Source organism: Nansenia antarctica (genome assembly GCF_963989245.1).
Source record: "Nansenia antarctica genome assembly, chromosome: 6".
In the NCBI taxonomy this organism is placed as follows: domain Eukaryota; kingdom Metazoa; phylum Chordata; class Actinopteri; order Argentiniformes; family Microstomatidae; genus Nansenia; species Nansenia antarctica.
The window spans coordinates 12,735,021-12,761,269 of record NC_137676.1 but is presented as its reverse complement, the minus strand read 5'-3'; the positions used below and the strand labels follow the sequence as shown (position 1 = coordinate 12,761,269).

The window sequence follows — 26,249 nt, the reverse complement described above, 5'->3', positions numbered from 1 at the left end:
CTCTGCCAAAAGGCAAGAACAGTCATTCTTAAAAATCATTAAACAAATAGCTCAGAAATGCAACACGACACCACGTTTGTCTATTCCGGCATGGCCATCTAGTGTTTACCATGTAGGGGGGGCTGTAGGGGTGGAACTGGTAAAATAAATATATCATCATACATCTCTATATACAGGAAGATTGAGAGGGGTAGGGGTGGGGCACAGTGTTGGTTTTGGAGGGATTCCGTCCTTTCTCATCTCTGGGTCTTCCTGCCCCTGCCTCCCCTACTCCCCTGGCCCAGGCCTTCGCTGCTCTCCTCCTCTGCAGATGTCGGGCTCAGGAGGCCAGAGGTGGGCTGGCTGGGGGGATGCATCCCGGCTTAGAGGACCCTGGATCTCTTGCTTGCCAGCGAGCCGTGCTGAAGAAGAAAAAAGAGAGGGGGGGGGGGGGGGGGGGGGAAACAAGGTGATAAAGTGAATCGATGCGAGAGCGAAAGAGAGAGGAAATGACGCGACGTGTGATGTGTGTGCGTTCGCCCGCGATGAAAACATCCCTCTGTCCAATGTTCATAGGGTGAAGGTTAGGGTAAGGGTCTAGCGTTCCCTCTTACCTTGGCCTGCTTGTAAAAGTGAGGCGCCAGCTCGACCAACCAGGTCGACTCTACAGCAGTGACATCACGCATGTAATACTTGGCGGTCTGCACCACCTCGTTAAAGACCACCCTGGAGAGGAGAGCAAGTCAGTGTCGGGCACACAAGAGGAGCTGCAGGTCACATTGACGTGACATTGTCTTAATCCTACAGGGAACAGCCTGATGACTACTCACCATTTTGGAGGCTTCTCTCCCCACAAAACGGAGTTGGGGTGGATGTGGAGCTCACGGTCATCTCTTAAAGTCCTGAGATATAGAGACAAAAGTAGCGTGAGATAGGAGGTAGAGAGGGAGAGAGAGGGAAAGAGAAAGAGACAGACAGAGTTCCCTTATGTACAGAGATGACTCAGCAGAGGTGTGTGTGTGTGTGTGTGTGTGTGTGTGTGTGTGAGCAGAGGTGAGTGTGTGTGTGAGCAGGGGAGAGGGCGCTCACCTGTAGGAGCCTGAGTGGTGCATGCGGGCTGCGTTGGAGAAGAATCCAGACACGATGCACCTCAGGATCACGTCCGGGTCACCTAGGCCGTGATTGAAAGGTGAGACTAGATACAGAGACAGAGACAGAGACACACACACACGCGCACGCGCACACGCACACGCACACGCATACGCATACACACACGCATACACACACGCATACACACACACACACACACACACACAGACACACAGACACACAGACACACACACACACAGACACACACACAGACACACACACACACACACACACACCTTCACTCGAGGTGCGTTCCACCTTAAACTTGTTCATGAGACGTCGAAGCTGCTCCCGTACAGCCATGGCGCGCAGGAGACCCTTGTAGTTGAGGTAGTGCTCTTGACACCATTGGGAGCTCTTCTGGTGCTGTAGGGGGAGGGAGGGTGGAGGGAGGGAGGGAGAGAGGATGGAAAGGGGTCAGACTATTGTCCGGTCTGAATGGTCTGACCACCAGGACATACCGATGCCCCAGGCTCTCTCTAACCCTAACCCACCTTAATGAACGCCTCATACACGTTCAGCATGGTCAGATGGTCTCCCTCAGCCACCGCAAACTTCCTGTGCTCACGGGCCTGCAGATGGGAACAGAGATCAGGACAGACGAATCAGAACACGACACATAAGAGATCCCTACCCCTGCACATTTTAAGTGTGTAATATTGGGGCGACTTGTGTACAAGTTGCTACTAGCCACCCTTTTTTGCTTAATGGTTAAAGCAGAATTTGACCCTGTACCTGGGTTTCTGTTAACCGGTAATTACCGGTCTTTGTCCGGTAAAATATGTTGAAGTCCGACAAATTTAAACCTCTTCGGTCATAATGTCCGGTGAAAATAATTCCCTCTAAGCACAATTTGAATACAATTCGCTAAAGTTTAATTGTCACATTCTGATTCCTTCTATATTAAAAAAGACAAATATATAGGCTATATTTCTTTTATTATTATATGATTTGACGCCGGCATGATGATGACTCCGCGAAACAGCGGAGGCGGAGCCAAAAGGTCTCGAGGGTTCCGAGTTGAATGGAAAGAAACTTTCCCCTGGCTGCGTTTAGATGGGGAAGGAAAAATGTTCTGCTCACCGTGCAAAAAATCGGGGAGGAATAACGGATTCATGAGAGGAGCAACGAATATGAGAATGTCTCACTGATCACAGTCGGTGCAGTGACCACATATCGGCGGTCAGTTTGAGGCAACAGCAAACCGCTATGCAAGGCCACTGTGAGCAGGCTAATGAAACGGCTAACAATAAGCTGCACTCTCAGCTACAAGTTGCATTTCACATGGCGAAAAATGGCATCGCATGTCATCAGTATGTGGGACTGACTGAGCTACTGAAAGCAGTTAAGGCTCCAGATTTTGTCTTGAGTGAGGGCATTTACCGCCACAGCGAGTTTTATTTTATTTTATCTGATAAAAGGCATATGAACGGAAATTAGGCTAGCCTATGTGTCACGCCAGAAGCCTACATGTAACCTCTTGCACTTTTCAATAAAATGTTATAAATCTAGACATTGTGGTATTTCTTTATATACGTATCCCAGCCTGCCTATCAATCGTTTCTCAATAAACAGTTATGTTCTCCTCATTGTCACTCCCGAGTCCGATTAAGTATGATTTGACAGGCAGCTAAACTAAATGCCTTCCCAACCAGTGAGACCTGGTTATAGAATTGACGTTGTTTTATTGATAAAAAAGGGTAAAACTGGAAAGAGAAAATAGAAAACCTACATTAATCCCAAACAATTTAACAGACTTCAGTTAACGTAATGTGGAGTCCGTTCATTGAACGATGCAGTCTGTTCAGTTCCCAGTGTGGCGCGCGTTCAGCGCTGGACATATGGCATAGCGCGCATGCGAATCATGAAAGCCTGTATATTATTATATGTATTATATAGCTCGCATCTAATCGTATCGGATGAGAAATAGACATTAAACGGCATATATAGGCTACACAACAGTAATCACCGCGACAAACAGCTATATTATATTTTAATATGATGACCGGAATATCTCACGTTTGTCCGGTAAATTGAAATCTTCCCGGACACGTTGACCGGCACCAATTTTTTCTAACGGAAACCCTGCCCTGTACTCTTGTGGATTTGTTGTTTTCATTATTCAATAGTAGACACGTTCACAAAACAATTGTGTTTTAAAACATCAATATACAGTATCTCGCTTTCAATGCCCTCATCAGTCCTGACGTTCCAAATTGCCCATTTGATTCAATTCCTACGACTCCCAAGATTCCCCTCTCTCCCTCCATGCGAGGTCATTCTGTTGAACAGATGTCTCTAATTAAAGATAATTTGGCCCATCTTAAGAGGGGAACACCTCGGTACTCACAGCTACTTTCTTCTGATTGGATGGCACCACAAAGATATTCTGGATCTGCATCATGGCTGCTATGGTAACAATCTCCTTGGAGCACCCAAAGTTTCCTGATTCCAGCAGCATCTTGGCGAACATGGGGCTGAGAGGGAACTCTGCCATTCGAACACCCATGGGGTCCGTCAGACGGCCATACTGGTCCAGACCTGGAGAGGGAGGCAGGACACGCACACACACACACACACACGTACACACACGTCAGTCTAGATGGCCAGGCTAGTCATAATGGAGATGATTAGGTTTCTGATAGGGTGTGTTGTTGGAGTGTTGGATGTGTTGTGGGTGTGCTGGGTGTGTTGGTGTCTTGGGTGTGTTGTGGGTGTGTTGTGTTGGTGTGTTGGGTGTCTTGTGGGTGTGTTGGGTAAGATGTGGGTGTGTTGGGTGTATTGTCGGTGTTGGTGGGTGTGTTGTTGATGTGTTGGATGTTTTGTGGGTGTGTTGGGTAAGATGTTGGTGTGTTGGGTGTTGTTGATTTGTTGGGTGTTTTGTGGGTGTGTTGGGTGTATTGGGTGAGTTGGGGTGGTGTTGTTGGGTGTGTATGCTGTTGGTGCGTTGGGAGTGTTGTTGGTCTCACCCCCCAGGGCGTAGAGCAACTCCAGGGCCTGGACCAAGGCCTGGGCTGGTGGGGGCTGCAGTGGGGGGAGGGGGGGGGGAGAGGGTTACACTCAGGAATTGGGAGATGGGAGAGGATTACACTTAGGACTGGCTACTCTACATAGTTTTGCAGTTAAAGGGGAGGTTTTGCAGTTAACGGGGAAATTTACCCAAAATCCATTTTCATGTGTATTTCTACTTTCCTTTTTTCTTCTTTTTTGGGGGCATTTAGCAGACATCTTTATCCAAAGCGACTTACACAGACAAATACATTTGTCTAAGTGAATCATCTCTCCATCAGTCATCGTAAGAAAAAGTTATCTATGCTAGGGCCAGTGGCCATTGGCAGTCATAATGCTAGAACAAGAAAGAATTATTTTATTTTTTTACATTTATTTATAGTCAATCCATGAAGCATACTACCATCATTTTGCGTGCAGCTGTATCATAGCTGATTACAAATCCACTGGATTACAGGCTAAAAATTCCGCTTTAAGGTCATGCGAATAAAATGTGGCTGGTCATCCTGAGGCTGGTTCTACACATCTGTTTTCTGCTGTAGGAGCTGAGTGGGCACTTACAGAGAGGAAGCTGAACCGGAGCACATTGTCGATGCCCAGGGCTTTGAGCTGCAGGATGACAGGAGCCAGGTTGGTGCGCTGCATCTCTGGCACCGTGGAGGCTGGCAGCTTCTCAAAGTCCTCCTCTGGGACAGGCAGAAAGCTGAATTAGTACCTCACACTCACCCCTCTCATTAGAGTCCGTCCATCACACACACACACACACACACACACACACACACACACACACACACACACAACCCCACCACGGTCACATACTCCCATAAAACCAATCTCACACACACACACACACCTGTGTATAGTCTGAAGCACTTCCCTGCACGGTTGCGTCCCCCCCTCCCTGCCCGCTGGCTGGCTGAGGCCTTGGAGATAGGGGTGACCACCAGGGACTCAATGGCGGTGCGAGGGTTGTACGCCCGCAGCTTCACGAAAGCACAGTCGATCACAAACCCGATGCCGTTGATGGTGATGGACGTCTCTGCTATGTTAGTGGCCACCACCACCTGGGATGAGAAGAGAGAGTTGACACGCAAGAATCAGTTGAAATGATTGTACTTGTTTGTTTTAATAAAAGAGTTGATGAGTGAGCAGTGAACGGAAACATGATGAGGAATAAAGGCAGCAGGGTGCTTTGATGCAGGTTCACCTTGCGCACAGTAGGGGGCGCCCTCTCAAACACCTTCATCTGTTCGGCGTAGGGTAGGCCTGCGTACATGGGCAGCACTCTCAGGTGCTTCTTCATTCCGTAGCGAGACAGAGCCCGGGCCTGCTCCGTCAACAGAGACACCACCTTCTCCACCTCCTCCTACAAGAACACACACCAGTTAGCCACTGGACGACACAACGAACAAAGGTGGAAATGTCATCAGAAAAGGATGAGCACTGGGGTGATCTGGTGGTCTAGCACCTTGGCCTACAGTGCACACACATGCCCATGTCGGCATTGGTTTCAAATCCGGCCCATGCCCTGCTGACATACCCTCTCCTCCTTACTTTCCTGTCTCTCTACACTATCTCAAATGAAAAAGATAAGAGTGGGACTGCCACAATAACCTTTAAGAAACTGATGAGCAAGTACATATTCTTTATTTAGTGTTCTGGTCAGAGTGGTCCTCTGTGGCTCAGTTGAGAGTCATGGCGCTAACAACGCTTAGGTTGTGGGTTTGATTCCCGCTGGGAGCATATAAACAGAAAGATGTATTCACTCACTGCAATGTAAGTCACTTTGGATAAAAGCGTCAGCTAAATGGCGTACTGTATATCAAGTTAGCTGTGCAGTAGATATCCCTTCGTTTCACTTGGCTAGTTGTGTCAGTCAAACCAGTAATTACATCAAGGAGGGCAGAAAGGAGAGTGTTGGAACGGGGCCACAGACCTGTCCGGTGAGGAAGGCCAGGACATCTCAATCATCATACACACACACACACACACAGACACACACACAGACACACACACACACACACACACACACACACACACACACACACACCTGTCCGGTGAGGAAAGCCAGGACGTCTCCATCGTCCTCTGTCTCGTGAATCTTCAGCACGGTCTCCACTGTTGCCTTCACGTAGTCTGGCACAGGGCTGGGGACAGAGGGGAGGAGAGGATGTACTCAGAGCTTAAATCACAGTACTGGAGACAAAAAGGGGAGGAGAGGATGTACTCAGAGCCCAAATGACAAGACCGTCTGGGATTGCTGGGGACCTTCACAGCATAGCAAATAAGAACCCCTTTAAGTGGGGATGGAGGATCCTGGGTGTCATGACGTCCATGGAATACCTGACCGTGTAGAAGACGTCCACGGGGAAGGTACGTCCCTCCACCGTCAATATCCCACAAGTGTCCTTGTTGGGGTCCCCAGTCTCATTCAGGTTGAAAAACTCTTGGAATTTCTACAGCCAATGACATAACTGTGCGTTAGATAGTGTAGACAGGGTAGACATTTATGCAGCAGAAGTAGCAAGACTTAGAACAATACTTCTTTTGGTAGATAGCAAAGATTTTGTCAAATGTTCTCAAACTCAAGCCATTAAAACGGCAGTATCACTTCATCACTGATAAAGCTTAGGGAGCAAAAATCGCTGCGTTGACAGGAATCTAAAACCCCTCAACACAAGACAAAAAAATGCCTCCTGTCCCATTTAGTTTGTATGACTGTAAGACACAGTCATAATCCAATTGAGCTTTTCTCGGTCAGAGGAAAAAGTCTTGGGGCGCTTGGTATTGTAGCACATTAAGGCGTCAGGCATGTAATCGCAGGGTCTCCGGTTTGATTCCGGCCATCGACATATCCTGCATGTCATCCCTCCTCTCACTCACCCATCCTTTATGTCAATCTCTACCCCAATAAAGGAGAAATATCCTAAAAAACGTTTTGTTAAAAAAAAAAAAAAAAATGTAATTAAAAAAGGAAAAAGTATTTTAGCTACATTCCACATGTCAAAGCACTGTGGTCGCTCGGGACATCATCTCATCTCTTATCTTATCTGTCCCTTTGTTTCCCGGTACCAAAGCGTATCCGTCCATCTTAATGAGCTTCCCAAATCACCTTGGCATCCAGAGTGGCGGAGGCCACAATCAGCCGGAGGTCCCTTCTCTTCTTCTGAATCTGTTGAGGGAGAAAAAGAAAAGTGATTATGCTAATCCGTTTCTTGTTTCAATTATTAGGAGGAGAGCGTGAGCTTCTTATGGGGTCTTACATGTCAAGACTAGAACAGTACGGTTCAAATGCATTTTTACAGTTAAAAGACACCAAACCATTGAAGTAACAGGCTATCAAGGCCTACCTTCTTCAGCAGACCGATGGCTATGTCTGTGTACAGGGTTCTCTCATGTGCCTCATCCAGAATCAGGACACTGGGAACCAAAAACAACATGTGGAGCGTTAAGAGTTAAAACAGGTACAGGTTCTCACACAACGTTGTGTATTTTTCAGTCACACGCATGTCGATGAGATGATCCCGTTTCCCTTTCCTACTATACGGCTCGTTTTTGAATGCCGCTCATTTTGGAGCCACGCCCTCCGAACAGAGCCACAAGGGGTAGTGGTTGAAAATATTCCCCTATGAAATGGGACCCTTCAAGACCCTGATACGTCATCAGTAGTGTCATAGAAAAGCATCGACGCTCGCGATTCATTCACAACTCAAGTTTCATCTTACCAATCGATCAAACAAGTCATCAAATAAAAAAGAACAACGCTTCATTATCAGGCCAGTCTGTACTGATATTAGAGGAGTGGTAACAAGTGCAATAACTAAGCGGATGAACTTTAGTTCAATTTCGGGTGTCATATGCCATCAAAGGAGGGAAACACGACGTGGAAATATGTCAAAATTCGGGACTATCATGCATGCACAAATCAGCCTTAAAACATGTAACGTTAGATAGATAAAGTTAGACACAGAGCTCATATTTCCATGCGTCCATTCACCCATGTGCCACATTCGATCGGAACGGCCTACTGTGTCCCTTCCACCCTTGCTAGATTCTCCTATACATGGGGAACACGGGGGGGGGGGGGGGGGTGTGATGTTGGATGTTATTCGCCCGGGAATTGAGGCAAATGTATGATGTAGGATGAATGAGATGCCCCCTGCCCGCACGCAGTGAACACGTAAAAACTGAGCCGTATGAGTGAAATAGGATTGGGCCTTGGCTTCCGATAAAGAACGCCAAAACCTATTCTAAGGTCGTATGAAGAACACCATTGGCGTGACAACTGGGACAAAGAGAGTGGAAGTGTTCCTGTTATTTACCTGTACTTCTTCAGGAGAGGATCAGCCATCATCTCTCGCACCAACATCCCGTCTGTTAGGAACTGAAGCAGGAAGAAAACAACCAGGTCGTATCAGGAGCGCAGCCAGTAAACAGACGTAGGTAAACGTACAGCAGGATAACAGAGGACTGTGTGGGTACCTTGATGCGGGTGGCTTGGGGGTCTGAGCAGTCATCGAATCGGATGGTGTAGCCCACCTCATGCCCCAACAGGGCTCCACGCTCTTCTGCCAGACGACCGGCTACCTAACAGGAAGAACGTGGGGAGACCAATCAGTTATACAGTGAAGCACAACCCTGTATAACCCTGACACTGATGGCTGTTCTATCATTCCTGACTTTTTTCCTGGTACTGGAATTCCATGACAATTAAGGCTTGTGTAGTTTGTGCCCCCATTCAAGTTTCCTATGGCATGCATTGCACTACTGCTCAAACGATACACAAGGTTCACAGAGAGGACGGCACTGGCGTTTTCAGAGGGAAGTGAAGTGGACGGTGAAGGCAGGAATGGAGGAGCGTGTGAGAGACCAGTCGGAGACTTACTGAGATTGCAGCGACTCGACGAGGCTGTGTCACCCCAATCACCTTCCCCTCAGCTGCCCAGCCAGCCTCCAGCAAGTACTGGGGGAGAAAGGGGGGGGGGGGGCAGGAGAGGGGGGAGAGAGAGGAAAGGGATAGAGAGAAGGGCAGAGGGACAAAAGAGAACAAAGTGAGAGAAAAAAAAAAGAGATGGATGACAAGACGGGACCAAAGATAAATGTCAAATTTAATAGGATGCAAGGAAAAGGTAGAAAGAGAGGAGGAGGAGAAAAAGAAAACGAGAAGGAAGAGGGAGACATCAATATTTCAAAACAGCACACTCTGCATAAATTAAGTCGCAGTTAATTTGCTCCAAGCCCTAGATAGAAGAGAGGCCACTTAGCATCTAGTCAAGGTCACGCTCTCACACGCTATGGGACTCGGGCAGCCTAAAGGGCGTCAGTCCACTACTGCAACGTCCTACCTTGCAGCTATTTTGCCTGGTGCATCTCTAACCTTGAGGATTGAGCAATACTGGAGGATGTGCAAGTGTTTCCCTGAACAAATTCCAAGTCAGTGCTGGTATGAGAGTGGAGGCATTTGACGACATTAGAATCAGTTAGCGCTTCACTGCTATCTCACGCTGTACACTCACAATGCAACATCGCCTCAAATCAGAGTATTTGTTTTATGTTGAAACGAACATAAAAAAAAAGAAAAGCCAAATACAAACCTGAGGGATCTGTGTAGTCTTTCCACATCCTGTCTCGCCCACGATGATGACCGTCTGGTAGCTTTCCACCAAGTACAATATGTTGTTTCTGTGCTGAAAGCACAACAGCACAGGCAACATGCCAATGAGTCTCCGAAAAGTTGAATATCAGGCCATAACTGGTGTATCAGGTCAGAATATCAGTTGCAGAGGTACACTCTCAATAGCCCAGCAGGGCTGGTTGAAATGCGGCGTGTGAACTGTGAACGGGTTGAAATGCATGTGTCTCACGCCCAATGCGTGAGACTTGAGAGCCCTGGCCTAATAACATGCACTCCTCTCCTCAACACATTGAATGACAGGATAATTGAAAGCAAATCCATATCCTCAATGTTGCTGTTGCATATCCTGTGCCATCAGTGGGAATGTCAATGAAGGGAGGAATAAGTACAAAACGTCTTTCCATGCTCTGGTTTATGTTAGAACCCTCAAGCAAATGGATTTGTAACAGTAGAAAAGATGTGAACCTTAAAAACGGGAAGCTTCTGTCGTTGCTTCTCGATGGACAGGGCGGTGTGAGGGTTGAATAAGATGGGGGAGCCGGTGGTCTCCGTCGTCAGCTCCCGTTCCTCCGTTATCCCGGGGGCCTCCGAACCTAAAGAGACAGGTGACGAAGATAAGGAATAACAAGGTGGTGTGACGTGTGACGTGTGCGTGTGTGTGTGTGTGTGTGTGTGTGTGTGTGTGTGTGTGTGTACAGTAGGACATGGATCGAAGTAGATCGCAAAGGAAGCCCCAATGGTGACGTTTAGAGGTGTAAACAGAGGTGCATATGGCTCTGCTTTAGGTCGACATGTCAAAATGTAGGATATGTTGTTGCGGACAGCCTGTGACTGCGTTTCATCCTACATCGAGGTTGGAAAGACGTGCATGTAATCGATTAAGAAATGCAACTGCAGAGGGACGTCCGGAGTGTTGCATTTTATAAGATAAGTAGCCGACATGGTACAGATTATTCAGCATGCTTTAGCTAGATGAAGCTGGGTAACTTTCAGTCATGTTCAGATCACACGTTTGACAACAACTGCATGCATGCATCTCCCCTCTCCGCTGACGGCTCACAGCAGGCAGCAGAAAGCCAAAACGCCATAATAACGATCTTGGAGAGTTGCATAACATTACTTGCCCACATTTAGAAATGCATGCTATTTTAACGTGTAACGCTAATAGGTTTGATGTTTATTTCAATAGTTCATTAATTCTCTTACCCGGTTTCCAAAATTTCATCGTGGAGAGGGGCGCCGCCATGTTGGCTCCTACGTCACTCATCTTTTTTTGGTGACTGGAAAAAAAGAACCTAGAACCGCGGTGATATTAGAATGACGTCATGCCTTAAAGCGGAACTCCTGATCGTGTAATTATGCGATTATTATTATTATTATTATATGTATAGTATTATTATAATCTCAGACCCAAACTAAGTCATCAATAGTAATAATATAATTATAGCGGAATTTGATCCCAATGATGTGGGTCCGGCTTAAGAGGTTTAAAGTCTTTATATTTGAAAGAGTAAATTGGTGCTATTCAAAATGCTGTTCAGGACTTCAGAACTTCAGGACACATTCATATAATTTGAGCACTAGGAATAAATTATGTATTATTGCATATGCAAATGTTGGCACTTAAACTTAAACCCTGTACTGTGTGAATAATGAATATGTAATTGTATTGATTCATAAAAATACATTCTTGGTCAAATACATCACACCAAAACACAGCATCTCTATGAAAATGGAGGCTAAACACAGCCCATGTTTAATGTGATTCCCAAAAGATTTAAATCAGAAAATACAATCCTCTCAAAAGCCATCTGTGTACCTGGTACATTAACGTCATCATTACAGCCATCTTCAAGAATAATTTATTTAATTGAATTCACTATAAAATACTGAGAAGTACGTTACATCAAACAAGATATAACACAGACGTACAAATAAATCAGTTTTAATACAATGCAGAGTTTGATAAAAGGGACATTGTACAGAATTTACAGACATGTTTAAATTAACCTCAGAACATTAGCTAAGACTATTTGATCTGGAAGCTAGCTATGCATGAAGGAAAACGAACACAAACGTTAAATTAAAACTAGCTGACATCTAAATTAGATAAGGGACGCAGACAAATGATGATAACAAATCATGGCAGTGCACAGAGCAGAACTATCTTCAGTTGGACATATGAGCCCCATTCCAACACTTTAGACGCATGTTTCCTTCTTCCTCTGCCTTAATAGTTCACTAATCTGGCATGTGTGGATAGATGAAAGCAATGACAAATATATAGTGATATATATATTATAGTATAATGACCCATATCTGTCAGGAAGGAAGGAAGGAAGGATGGATGGATGCATCTCAACAGTCTAAAAGTCCTTGTTCTCCAAAACCCTTTCTTCATCTGCAGTGACATTAAAGACCTGGGCAGGTGAAAGCTAACCCCAGGAGGAGACATCATATTTACTGACCTGTACTACGTTCACAGATACAAGCAGATGAAGGAGTGAAGACAAAGACGAGGATGAAATACTTTAAAAAGCATCCATCCTATCTTCCTATAGGTTATCAGGCATGAGTCTAGATCAGCTATGTAGGGAAACCCTGGCTTCAATCTTTCCAATCTTGTTTGATCAGATTTCTTCAAGAAAGGAGGAAAGGTAGGATGGAAGGATGCATTTTAAAGTATTCAAACATCCTGATGGTCTTACAAGGTAATTCAATTCAAACTACAGTTCCCACGATGCATTGCATACCGAGAAGTCCTGTGTGCGGATGGTGACACACTAGACACCATGGAGGTCTCTGTTCTTCATGTCACGTCATTCTCAACTGAATTGTTCATTTTTTTTTTTTTGTCTCTGATGGATTGCTCTCAACTCGTCATTCATAATGTAGCGCTGTGTAAAATATTATCCACACCACCTGATGGGGAGACAAAGGCAGAGTCAAAGCAGGGTCAAGGCAGATATTGACACCGCACCTATCTGAGATCACAAATGTTATTATATACTATATATTACATTACATTACATGTTTGGCATTTAGCAGACGCCAAGGGTTACCAACCCTGGTTTTAGAGAGCAACAATATGTGTGTTTTTTCCCCCAGTCCAGCTCAACATTTTTTTTTTAAACCAGATCAGATTCTGTAGATTGATCATCAAGACTGATATGTCTATATGGTATATGTCTATGTGACAGTCTATATGATGATGAAGAGTGGTTATCATTTTCATTTAAGTCATTTAGCAGACTTTTTTTTTTTCCAAAGCAACTTACAATAAGTACATTTGTTGAAGTCAACATTCGTGGCTTTTGCACTATTTGCACTCTTGTTAGATGCCAAACTGTGTTTTGTTGTTAGTACAAAAAATGTGAATCTAATAAAAATATATATATTTAGGATAATAAATAAAAACAGAGATATCCATTTTTGCAAAACAACCCCTCAAATATGTGACCGCAGTTGGTGAAACCGGGAACAAGTCAGCAGCCAATTCAATGTTCAGACTTTTATTCTGAATATTTTTAATACATTTCACGTTGTTTAAAATCAATTACACTAGTCGCACACTAGTCGCACGCTAGTCAACTAACACAGCTTGTTTTGTGATTCTGCAAAAAAATTAAAGTAGTGTTATAGTTAACTAGTTAGTAGTGGGGATCACTCACCGAATCCATTGCATTGCAATGTTTCGGCTTGACTAGCGAGTGTGTCATTGATTTTCTTTGACTTTTTATTACATTTTTCAGAATAAAAGTCTGAACAGTCCGTCAGTTGGCGACTTATTCCCGGTTTCACCAGCTGCTGTCACATATGTTGTACAGTTTAATTGGGAATCATATTTAATTGGATCTGTACTTATTAAACAATACTGGCATGTTGTGAAAATTATTGTTAAAAATAATAAGGTGAACAGTAGGACAATTTACGTGTTCATTGAGCAGAATCTCACTGGGTGACATTTCTTTTTTTTTTGCCTTTCTGTCGGGATTTGCCTTCATTGTCATCATGCAGTCAGTATAGATACATTTTAATTAGGGGCATGTCACTGACCATTTATAGGAAACTATGGGTGTTAAAAGGTTGGGACAAGAGACTTGTTCACGTGCGCTAAAATGTAGCACACCATGTAGGTCATCGGGACCAGGTGACACGTTGTTGTGAACCTTACCAGAAATAGAGCAAAAGACGTCATGAACCCTTCTTTAGTGAGTTCCCACGTGCCTCCATACTCTTCCTCATCCACCTGGTGAAAGTTGCTGAAGTACACATACAGCACCCCAGCGTTGATGGCGCAGAATCTGAAGGGACAGAAATACACAGAAGACTGATTGATTGTCTTATTATACAACCCATTATCTGTGCAAACATAATGTGCTTGTGGAACTCATTGTTGACATTCTTCACTTCTGCTCCTGGAGGGCCGTGGTGCTGTCTTTTGTTTCAGCCGAACACCAACAACTCATCATCAAAGAAACCCATAGCTTTTGTTGGTGCACCATATAACGCCAGCCTCTGTCTTAAGAGGACGGCTGGGCGACATCCAAATATTACTTTGGAAATGTCACAGTATACACTATTATTTTCCAGTGACGTGCTTTGGCTTGCAAAAATAACTTTATTTATTTATGCACATATCTGGAGTTAAGCAATTTTGAGAGGGAATAAGAGAATAACATCACAATATTTTCTGATCCTACTTGAGAGCCTCCAGGACCAGGAGTGAAATGCACCTATTAGACTGAAAGAATGTCCAAGGTCACCACAACTATAATACTTACATGGCTATTCCAATGAAGCCTTTCAGTGGTGCAACTCCCCAAATCACGCCAAGGATGAGAGCAATGATTTGACGGAACCAGTAAATCACATCTAAAAACTCATCCTGCAGAGAGAGTAGGAGAAAAGACAAGAAAGGTTAACAACATGTCCTTATGGCATACCAACAATATGCAATCACTGTTGAAGGTTTAAAGACCCATTGTCAATTTGCCCAGCAAGCCTAATGTGAAACGGTGGATTGAAACCACTAGGCCTACCTTGGTGAGTGTGATAACTTCGCTTTGAGAATACATTTTAAAAAGCCAGGTATCCGAACGGTCTATGGTTGCGGAGGATTACATTACTTTCTCCAGCACAATGGAGCCGATGGCACTTGTTCTTACCAGATTTTCCTTACAATGACTGTTAATATAGTTGATTCACTTACTTAGACAAATGAAATTAACTTAAATAAATCGCTTTGGGGGGAAAAAGCGTCTGCTAAATGACTTTAATTCATGAACTAAAGTATGCTATTACGTTAGTGGTAATCAAGTTAATCTTCAATGGGGTGAGAGGGTTAACCAACCCCCACCCCCTCCCATCTAGGCATGCATCGACAGTCACTACTATCAAGGAAATAGCTAAGCTAAATGAAATCACAACTGTCATAACTCCTTGGGAGAATCTGATATCATCAGATGATATCCAAACTAAGTCCCGAACATAAATCTGCACCTGTACGGATGGCGACTTCACTTGACGTTCACTGACAGATCCCCCGTATAGCAATCCTAGTAACGTTAGCCGTGGTACCGTTAGCATGCTAAACCGCTAGCTAGCTACATGCAAAGTGCACTCGGTTCTGCGATATGTGCACGTATGTCATGAAGATGCATTAAAACAGTTATAAGAAGCAGAGCTATCCCACCTTGTCCTCCCAGACAGCGACGCTGTTGAAGGCTTTGCCCCATGTGGACTGCTTCACTCCACCATTGGCCAGATTAACCTCTTCTTTCCTCTTCGAGCTGTTCGTCATTCTCTGACTGTCACTCCTAGTCCTGGACACGTTAGTTCAAGCTCCACTTTTAGTAAACCACACCGCTTGTATTGTACGATTCCAGTTTTGTTTTGTTAAAGTCGATAGTAGTGTAAATCTTTGAAGGTGCTCAGAAATAAAACGCACTGCTGACCCGACAGATTTCAGTCGGGAAGGGTCATGTGGGAACTGAGGCTGCGCAGAGAGGGTTTGACCCCGACTCTGACAGCCAATTAGAGAACGCGACGTCTAGCTGGACCTGGTCGCTTTCTCGGGACCAACACAAATGAGGACAGCGTCACCTTGAGGTGGGTGTCTGCTACTGCCTTTTTTCTTTCATCTCATCAGTCTCATGTCAGTGTTTTCAGAGTGCGATAGATGATCTGTCAGATCATTTTCGAATAGTGGGTCAGTCGACTATTTGGTGGTTCATTGTTTTCCACATTATCAAACAGCATTGCGACTGCCATGTTTGTTTGCTTTTTTTTTTAATGCAGACAACACCATAATGTGCATACCAGTGGAGGCTCCTCCATAGAGGTGCAGGAGGCCTGGCCTCCCCAATAATTTGAGAGAAGAGAGAGAGATTTAAAAAAGCAATAATTATATTTTTTATTTTTTATTTATTTAACAAAAACCATAATTTAACATTACTTTTTTAAATATTAATATGATTTATTAATATTATTACCGTTTTGTTCATAAATCTTTTCCATGGCTAAAACCCAATATTGCAATTGTAAAGCACCTACAGGCCAGAATCCCTATCCGTTTCTATTACTCATACACGCGTGTGGTGGAAAAAGGTACTACACGGAGGCCAGGCCTCCTGTCGGAAAGTGGTTTCTCATAGAAGTCAATGTAATGCAATTTTTTTCATGGCAATATGTGATTGGCCAAATCACTGAAAATGGGTGGGCACAGGAGGCCTGGCCTCCGTGTAGTACCTTTTTCCGCCACACGCGTGTATGAGTGCTGTTCTGCAGGATAAATATTAGAAATGGATTAAGTATTGTTCTGAATTGTATGTTGTGTGTCTGATTGACATAGTGTTTGAGTGCTTTTGACATGTCATTGATTGTATGTGGTGGTGGTGGTCTAGTGGATAGTGAGTTGGACTGGTGATCGGAAGGTTGTGAGTTCAAATCCCGCCTGAAACCACACCACTACTAGTGTGCCCTTGAGTAAGGCACTTAGCCCTCAGTTACTCCAGGGGGAATGTCCCTGTAATTCGTAATTGTAAATCGCTTTGGATTAAAAGCGTCTGCTAAATGGCAACATTATTATTATTATTATTATTATTGTATGTAGTATGTTGTGGTGAATGTTGTGAGCCTGAGCAGAAGGGACAATAGCTGCTGCAGGCGGACCAGAGATTCATGCCAATTGGTTTGTTAATTTGATGACCCATTGTGCAGGCAATAAAAGCTGCTTCATCCACCATCCTGAGAGTGTCCCAATCCCTTCAGTACCGCCAAACACAAATTAATAATTTTTAACAAAGACAGATAAGAAGAACAGGGAACATTCCATCGCGAGTGAAGCGAGCAAGCGGAAAAAAAATTGGCCTCCTCAATTCTGGAAGTCACCAGCCTCCACTGGTGCATACTAGATTGAAGACCCATCTCTTCAGGCCATAATCTTAACTGTCCCTCCTGAAGACCTCCTCATCCCCACTTCCCCCCTCTACAGTTTCTCTACTATAATATTTACTATAACATTTTTATTTATTTATTATATTGCATTGTAACTGCCAATGGCCCCTGGTCATAGCATAGATTGCTTTTTTCTTACAATGGCTGATAGATTTAATTACTTAGACAAATGTATTTGTTGTAAGTCTTTTGGATAAAGGTGTCTGCTAAGTGCCAAAAATGTAAATTAAAAAATGTAATGTAATGTACTCAAGGGACAGGTGTGCTGACTCTTTACAATGCAAGTGGAATGCTTTAATCTGATTTATTACCATTATTGTACAGATCCCATGAGGTCCGATGGCCTATTTTAGAAGGGAGACCTATAGCCCAGAGCTCTAACATAAAACATAATACATTTTCACAGTCAGGACATTAAAACATATTATAGTAGGCTATAGAACATATGTAATACACTCAACTCCTGTTGCACTTTTTAAAATAAAATAAATAAATATATACTGTATATATATAGAGAGAGAAATAATAATTATATATATATATATATACATATATCACAATGTAACCACAATGTAACCTATTCCAGGACCATGGTACAGAATTAATAAGACTCAAAAGTTCTCCTAAACACAAAATGTGTGATATTTTCACAATTAAAAAATGCTTATGAAAAAAGAGTTTCATAAGCTAAGCTTTACTTATGTTTCAGCATTCTAAAGTAATTCAGGTTGAGAACTCAAGTATGTATTATTGGCATGGACCTTGTTTATCTTTTGAATTCAGAAAGTAGTTGGTCTGGGGGGCATTCCATGTACGCCGCTAAAGGAAAATCCAGGCTTATTTTCGTTTTACTTAAGTTCCAAAGAACGTATTAATGAAAATAGGTTACCACAAAAATTACCACATTCACTGTCTTCAAAATCATCATCATTGACAGCAGAGTGGTGTATCTGGCGCAGAGGTTAAAGCAATCAGAAGGTTGCTGGTTCGATCCATGCCTCAGGAGAGAGTGGTGGACTGTAATTTACATTTACATTTTTAGCATTTAGCAGATGCCTTATTCCAAAGCGAGTTACAATCAATACATTTGACTAAGCAAGTGAATCATCAATTCACCAGTTGTAGCAGGAAAAGTAATCTAGCTCAGGCCAGGGACCATTGGCAGTCGTCGTGATAGAAGAAAGAAAGAATATATATATCATTTCTAATTATTCTTTTATTTAAAAATAAATAAATGTATAGACACTGGAGAAACAGTACAAGGGGGGAAGTAGAAATCTTAGGAGACACAGTAAAGGGGAAAGCAGGTGTCTAAATGTAATGTTTATTTTTTTGGGCATTTAACAGAAGCCTTCATCCTGATCAATTTACAACAAATACATTTACACATTTTGTCTAAGTAAGTGAATCATGTATCCATCAGTAATCATAAGAAATAGTCATCTATCCCAAATCCAGGGGCCATTGGCAGTTACAATGCTACAATGCTAGAAGAATCATTACTATCAATCATTATTACAAATTACTACAGCGTTGTAGTTATGTCAGTTCTTGTAAATTAGCCTACACCATAATTTTAAACATACATTTTTAGATTACATTATTCAACGTTATTGTTATTGCAGAGTACAGGTATCAGACAACGAAATGCTGTAACAAGTCTACGTCAGAAGTGAGATTCGAACCCAAGCCTCAATAGGACACTGTGAGCTGAATGCAGCTCCTTACACCACTCTGCTATCCTGACAATATGATATTACTTAGCCTGGTGAGAATATAACCATAGTAGTGAATGTTCATTTATTTAAAAATTAAAATAAAACAATACGTAGGCTAGTCTAACGTATATGCATTTAATCTGTCAACAATTTTTTGCCAAGCCATTTCCCTCGCCTCGTTAATTGCGGCAGTATTGCATTTTTTGGTGATTACTTCTTATTTTTCGTCTTCATAAAGCTCCATACCATAAGCAGGGTGTGTTCCTGTGCTGCACTCTCATTTGTATCTTCTTTTCAACAATTAGGCTGTTCTGGGCTGCTTATTGCTCTGTGCCTGCGCCCAAAGCCTGCATTTCCAAGCCTGAACAGAGTTAGCGTTGACGAGGCAAGCCTGAATTGTGTTATCGGAAAGACTTGAGTCTTAAATCTCAGTCGACATTAACTCAATTTTTTTCAATTAATCGCTGATGTAGTTATCAACGTACATGGAATACCCCCCTGGTGTACATTTCTGACAGTTGATTGACTGGACTACAGTGATGTACCCTAGAAGCAGACTTCAAAGTCCCCTAAATTGAAGGCACTCAGTTATGTATCATGCAGCCCTGACATGTATTACTAACAAAAAGCAAATTTGTGATTGAACATCTGGCTTAATGCATACGTAATAGTAGATCATCCATTTACAGTGTAGGCCTACTGGCAAGGCCATTATCAGAAAGCCACTGGGATTGGGATGAGACGTCTGAGATCAGGGTTACCAGATGTCTGCATCTCCACCATGTGCACCTTTTGATAAGCTAGCAGCAGTTCCTCAACTTGGGGTCCCCTGATTTCAAATTGGGATCCCCTGAGAAAAACTAATGAAGTCCTATGACACCAAAAATATGATTTTGTATGAAGACAAGAGTTGCCTTGTGTGTGTGTGTGTGTGTGTGTGTGTGTGTGTGTGTGTGTGTGTGTGTGTGTGCGTGCGTATTGCACTTGTTGTCAGTCTTTGGGGCATGTCCATTCATGGATGTAATGCATACAAACACCTGTACATAGCTCGTCATGACCGTATTGTGGACATTGTGTCTGATACAGTACAAAACATCTTACCATCTATCTAGCGCAGCTATGTACAAGCATGCCAGAGTGTTACCAGAGTGGTTTGGTTTTACCAATGACGTTTTTGCCAACATCCAAAATACACCTGATGTTGTCTTTGTTGACACCAGCCACAAGGAGGTGCTGATTGTAGAAGTAGGCTGCCCCTTTGACCTGTACATGGACCAGACTTTCCAGGACAAGTATATCAAATACCAACCACTACTTAGTACGATAACCAGCTTTGGGTACAAGTGTAAATTCAGCATACTTGTATTTGGAAGTCTGGGCCATGTATATAAATGCACCATGAGGGGTCTGAGAATTGCTGCAATGTCTAAAAGAAAGGCCAAACAAGTTGCCAAATTTTGCTCTGTCTCAGCTATTATTGGCAGCTTGGCCGTGTGGAGAAGGAGGTGTTATGTGTACCCTTGAGTGTTCAGTGCTGCTTAGCCCCAAAATATTTGATTCCCTGTTTGTGTAATATAATTTGTGGAACCAAATAAAGTATTCAAATGTGTGTGTGTGTGTGTGTGTGTGTGTGTGTGTGTGTGTGTGTGTGTGTGTGTGTGTGTGTGTGTGTGTGTGCGTGTGTGCGTGTGTGCGTGCGTATTGCACTTGTTGTCTATATTAGTCTTTGGGGCATGTCCATTCATGTCAATCAGATCAAATGGGCTTAATTCAAAACATGTTTTGCCCTGGTCATCAGCGACTCAAGTGTATAGCATAAGCACTGAAAAGGTGAGTTTTTCATAATATGGAACCTTTCATGACAAACATTAACGGTCCCATGTGTCTGTTTTAAAATAGGAATATCCCCAAATACTGTGGAAGCAATTGGTTAAGAGGCCCGAGACTACAAGCTCTCACTTGTTCTAGTCTTTTAGAGTTCAGTCATCATCTCATGAATATATATGACAAATTAAACAAACACTGTGACATAACACACACAGGCTTCCCTGTTCATCGAAGGGCTGGTACAGCCTTAAGTTATAGACCCTTACTGGGGACAAGACAGGTAAAGGCATGACCTTATAAACCTTATCATAGGTTGAACCTCGCCTATTACACCATCGGACCCCTTATCGTTCAGTATGAGGAAGCATCCTAAAGTGATGAGGGGTGTTAAAGTTCACTTTTCTCTCTGTGACCGTGTCGGCTTTGCTCACGCCGACCCGAGGTCTCGGCAGGCAATGACGCTGTGTGATCACGTGTCCGTCTCTCGGTACGTACGTCGTATTTTCCTCTCCTCTCTCCCCGAGCCGAGAGAGAGAGAGCCATTCCAAATAAACAAGAGAGCGGGTTACATTGTGGCCCCCAGCCGAAGTGGCCAGCGCGGTATCACGTCGTTGATCAGCAGTCGCGGCAGAGACGTACAACCCCGCACATAAGTTGGCATCATCAAAGCCCCGATATCTCACGTTATTTATTTATTGAGTTCCATAGTCATAGATGGTTCGCTTTATTGTTTACTTTTTTTTCCACAGTCCTAATCTGTTCCGTTGAGGCCAAGTGAGGTGAGTGTTAAATGTATTCTTTAAAACGAGTTTGACATTATTTTTTCAAAGTTCCGCCAGCTTATCGTTTACCTTTGAGAGGAGCTATGTCTATGTCGGACCAGCTGCATGTCGCTTGTTTAAAATGGCGACAGCAAGTGGGGGCGAGCAGGGTTTTGGGGGGCTTGTCTTTTCTCCCGTTCTGAATTGGTTCTAATGTCTCCGAGTATGTCTGCGGCCAACCTATTGACTTAGCGCTCCACGACGCCAGCGATATTGAAACTTGAGCGGAGGAACAACAGTCCCGCCAGTTTTGTTACAAGCTTTTCATTTCTGGAATTTGTGATGTGAGCTGCTTCATTGACGGGATGTGACTAATTTTTCTTTAGCTCACTAAATTGTTATTGTTTGATTTCTACGTTTGCATAATTCATTGTAGGGTTAATATAATAATGGCTTAGTGTACCTGGCTGACGCGCTCGTATATGATTTGACGCGCGCATATATGATTTCTGTATGATTGCGAGGTTAACGTGTTCATCATAACGCGTCCTCGTTAGGGCTTTTGGGGAATATCTGAAAGTTTTAGATGCATGTTCGTGATCATTTTACCTGTCACATACGTTATGGATTATATTATATCAAATCGAAATATATAGGCCTATACATTATTATTATTATTATTATTAATATTATTATTGTTATTATTATTAGAATCAGAAAAGATTGGTAGTCTACATTTAGACAGTCAAAAGTGTGTTTACGTCCTTGAAGTAAACACGTATGAATCATGCTGTATTTGAACATAGTAAGTTGGTGATTTTCATAAATCTATAGGTTGCTTTCACCTCATAGTGTCATATGCATTGACTGTTATGTGACTCCAAGCTCCAGTTGTCTAGGTTACACACACACTCATGTCAACATTGCCATGCAGTCTGTTTGATTCCAGAGATTAGTGCAAAGCTTTTCCAAAAGGCTAATTTGTGTCTGATGTCCACGTGATAGCAGGCATAGACATACAGCTTTAATCCTGCCATCTATTCATCACCCATGTCACAGGTATTACCTCTGACATAAGCCAATTGTCATACCATTGTTGGTGATAACAAGTTATTTGGGGACAGGGGGTGGGGTGGGGGGGGGGGCTTTCTCTTAAGAGTCTACGATTGTCTTAGTTTTACTCTACTGGGATTAAATATTGATGTTATTCATGATACTACAGAGTAAGAGCTGTGTGTTGTGTAGATGAGATGATGGTCTGAGGTCATTGTAACTCCCTCAGTCAACCTCACACTCCAACAGTTGGAGGTCCCTGTCTCTCTGTGTTTCTCTCTCTCTCTCTCTCTCTCTCTCTCTCTCTCTCTCTCTCTCTCTCTCTCTCTCTCTCTCTCTGTGGCACAGTCTGTCTGTCCCATTGTTTGCATAAAGGCTGTTTTGTATGGTAGTGTCATTTAATTGAATATAAGGCCGCATTAGAATTATGTCTCACTAAGTTATCGGATCTGCAAAAACACACGTATTATGCATGTGGCGGTGTTTCCCTATTTGTTTAAAAGTAAATACGTGTGAATAGAGAGTCGTTATGAACAGAGAAGTTCAGAACTTTGTTGTTTCGAACCCAAATAATTGCCCCCCCCCCCCCCTATTTGTCTAGTCTAGTTCCACCATCACGCATCTGTGAACAAGGATGAGCTTCAAGCCACCATCACTTTATCTCTCTCTTTCTGAGTCTTGGCCTGCATTCTGGAGTTGACCAAAATACCCCCTCAAAGGCAGAGTCAGCTATAAGCCCCGTTTTCCAGTGGAGGAGAGGGAGAGAGGCGTGTGTGCCTACATCCAGAGCTAGCAGGTTTTGGTCAGCAGTAGCTGGCTCTGCTCTGCCTGGCTGGTTAACAGCCTGTGATGTCAGCCATTTTAGGTTGGACAGCACATCGCATGGTGCTCCGCCATTTTTCTCTCTCTCTCTCCCTCCCCTCTTTAACAACCCAGCGTTAACGCCTGCACTGCCAGTGGCCACAGCAACGACGCAGCCTTTCGTAACCCCGCGCGGCCGACCTGAACGCAGCCCAAATGGGATTCCGCGGCGGGTGAAATGACAATGTGAGAGACACTATCATTGAGGTTTTCTTTTTCCTTGCCCGAAAATTGCGAAAAAACAAATGATGCAGCCAGAATGGAGGAAAACCTCAGACACAAACACACACACAGGCCGGGCCGCTACTGTTACTGCCAGAGGAGGAGGGATGGAATGAGGGATTACAAGAGAATGTTTCTGGGGTAGGAGAGGAGGAGGGTTGGAGAAGAAGAGGGAGTTGGGGTAGGGGTGGCGTGGCGTGGCGTGGTGTGGCGTGGCGTGGCGCGGCGTGGCGCGGCGTGGCGCGGCGTGGCGTGGGGAGGGGGTAGTGGGGTAGTAGGGTTGGGTTAGGGTTGTAGGTGATCTGTACAGAAGGTGGAGGGGTCTGTGTGAGGTGGGATCTAGAGGAGGTGGTGTGTGTGTGTGTGTGTGTGTGAGGTACAGGGTTGACATAGAGAGAGCAGAGGTAGGTGGAGGAGGACTAGGGTAGATCTAGGTAGCTCTTCCCAGTGTCTTAAAGACATGGCGTCTGCTGAGTATGAGCCCTTGTGTGTGTGTGTGTGTGTGTGTGTGGGTGTGTGTGGGTGTGTGTGTGTGTGTGTGTGGGTGTGGGTGTGGGTGTGTGTGGGTGGGTATGGCTGTCTGTCTGTCTCTCTCTCCCTCTACCCCAACTCTCCAACCCCCCCCTCTTGCCTTCAATGAAACCCAGCCAATCCGTGGCCTGTGTGATCCATGCCTGTCCTTAGAGTCATGGAGTGCAGCGCAGCAGCAGCAGCCATCTCGACAGGGAGTTCAGTGACTGAGTGAACAGGAAGAGACGCCATTAGCCTCAGCCAATAGAGCGCTCCGGCGCAGGCGACCACACCTCGCTGGGAGACATGAGCACCGCGTGAGCAGGGCACTGAAATAGGAGCAGGGCAGGGACTCTCCAGTCACCGCTCGCACGAGTGTGTGGAAAAAACAAGCCCCGCTTAGAGCCAGGGACTGGATTGTGTGTGTGTGTGTGTGTGTGTGTGTGTGTGTGTGTGTGTGTGCGCGCGTGTGTGTGTGTGTGTGTGTGTTTGAGAGAAAATGTGCTGGTGGGAGTGACGGGGGGTGGGGGGTGGTTGCCATGGGGACAGTAACACACCAGTGGCGCTGCCGACCTGTCACCAGTGGCGCTGCCGACCTGGGGGGGGGGGGGGGGGTGTAGGGGGGGTTGTGGGACAGAGGGAGAGGGGGTGAAGAGAGAAGGGGGAGGGGGAGTGAAGGCGGGCAGGCAAACAGACAAACTCGCCTAACAGTACACACACACACACACACGCACACACTTAGTTAGCATATGTGGCTACGCATATAGACTGTTATCAGCGACAGTCTCTCTGGTGTGTAGAGATGATATTATTGGCCTACACGCGGTGGGTGTAGACCAGGCGCAGGTCTGAGGTGTGATAAGAGAGGCGTGCGGGGGCAGGTTACATGTAACACGCGGAGTCGTTTAGGTCATGTGACGGGAGAGAAACACTCTCTGTCTCTGTCACAACACCGTCTGTATGGTGCGTGAGGAAAATGGCTGCCCCTCTGCCTCAGTAAACAAGCCTCTCACACACACACACACACACACACACAGGCATGCAGGCGCCCACCCCCGCGTGTGTACACACACACACACACACACACACAAACACACAGTCAACGGTCATGGTCAGTGTCTCTGTGCCAAAGGAAAACATTTCTGAGATTTTGACAGATCATATCAAGTCAACAAAGCCAACATGGCCTCTGCCAGCCTGAGAGGTGAGGTTCACTGATTTTGTGTACTTCCCCATCATAACCTCGCCTTGCATTAGAACACACACACACACACACACACGCACACACACACACGCTCTGTCTTCTTCACTGATCAATGTATAGGCCTGCCCTCTGGCCCTGTGGAACAGGTTTCTGGGAGCTTCTCTTCTGTTCCTGCAGCAGAGTGGTAGTTGGCTGTAGGGTCTCTTCCTGGTCTCCGCTGCGTTCGAACGCCACTCCTCTGTGGTCGTTGGGTGGCTGTAGTTAACAGTGACTTTGCTAGGTGTTAATGTGTGTGCTGGGGGGGGGGGGCACACACACGTTTTGGGATCCTTTTGTTTAACTGCTCGTTTTAGCCTGTTGGGGAGGGGGGGGGGGGTTGGTGTGAGGCCCGACCACTCACACACACACACACACACACACACACACAGGCGATCACTCGCTCACACACAAACATGCGCACACACACCACACAAACAAACTCACACACACACTCATGCACACATACCACACACACACACACACGCACACACACACACACACACACACTCACAGACACAGACACACACACTCTGCAGCTCAGCTCTCAGGTTGTGTCCACTGGCTGAAGGGCTTGCGGCGGAACATTCCAGGCTTCGCAGTGCAGCGAGGAGGGAGGGAGGGAAGGGGGGGGGGGGGAGACGATGTGTGATTGTAGTGCAGAGGGAGAGAAGGAGAGCGGGGGTTGGTTGAGTGGGGGTGTTGAGGAGGGGTGGTGGGGGAGGGGGGGTTGGTATCGGGGCAGAAAATTCCTCGCTGAAACACCTCACTGCTTCCTCCGTGACAGTTAACACCCCCCCCTCCCTCCCTCCCTTTCTCTCCCTCCC

The 26,249-nt window shown here is 44.8% G+C and overlaps 2 protein-coding genes across 2 annotated transcripts; both read right to left on the bottom strand.

Annotated features, from left to right (window-relative positions):
• Window positions 1-226: 226 nt before the first annotated feature.
• On the bottom strand, window positions 227-11,039 carry dhx35 (DEAH-box helicase 35; the record flags this gene model as incomplete). The annotated part of the gene is made up of 21 exons (XM_080535387.1): window positions 227-401; window positions 594-705; window positions 810-881; window positions 1,069-1,150; window positions 1,365-1,494; window positions 1,623-1,700; window positions 3,479-3,669; window positions 4,098-4,152; window positions 4,699-4,823; window positions 4,991-5,201; window positions 5,345-5,503; window positions 6,188-6,284; window positions 6,481-6,593; window positions 7,250-7,309; window positions 7,488-7,557; window positions 8,460-8,521; window positions 8,620-8,724; window positions 9,023-9,100; window positions 9,732-9,824; window positions 10,238-10,365; window positions 10,979-11,039. The coding sequence occupies 21 exons, from the start codon at window positions 11,037-11,039 to the stop codon at window positions 363-365; spliced, it is 2,121 nt and encodes a 706-aa protein (XP_080391513.1). The 3' UTR covers window positions 227-362.
• A 473-nt stretch (window positions 11,040-11,512) lies between these two features.
• rab5if (RAB5 interacting factor) lies at window positions 11,513-15,750 on the bottom strand. The gene is made up of 4 exons (XM_080534005.1): window positions 15,468-15,750; window positions 14,557-14,660; window positions 13,947-14,076; window positions 11,513-12,694 (listed from the first exon to the last, which is right to left on the bottom strand). Exons 1-4 carry the CDS (start codon window positions 15,573-15,575, stop codon window positions 12,653-12,655), a joined length of 384 nt encoding a protein of 127 aa, XP_080390131.1. The 5' UTR covers window positions 15,576-15,750; the 3' UTR covers window positions 11,513-12,652.
• Between the last annotated feature and the right edge of the window lie 10,499 nt (window positions 15,751-26,249).

What these genes read in the sequence shown, in the direction of transcription:
- rab5if (XM_080534005.1), bottom strand. Translation starts at nt 15,575, where the DNA reads ATGACGAACAGCTCGAAGAGGAAAGAAGAGGTTAATCTGGCCAATGGT. An exon ending in GGCTTCATTGGAATAGCCAT is followed by an intron (nt 14,077 to 14,556) that starts GTAAGTATTATA and finishes CTGTCCCTTCAG; the next exon opens with ATTCTGCGCCATCAACGCTG. An exon ending in CGTCTTTTGCTCTATTTCTG is followed by an intron (nt 12,695 to 13,946) that starts GTAAGGTTCACA and finishes TCTCCCCATCAG; the next exon opens with GTGGTGTGGATAATATTTTA.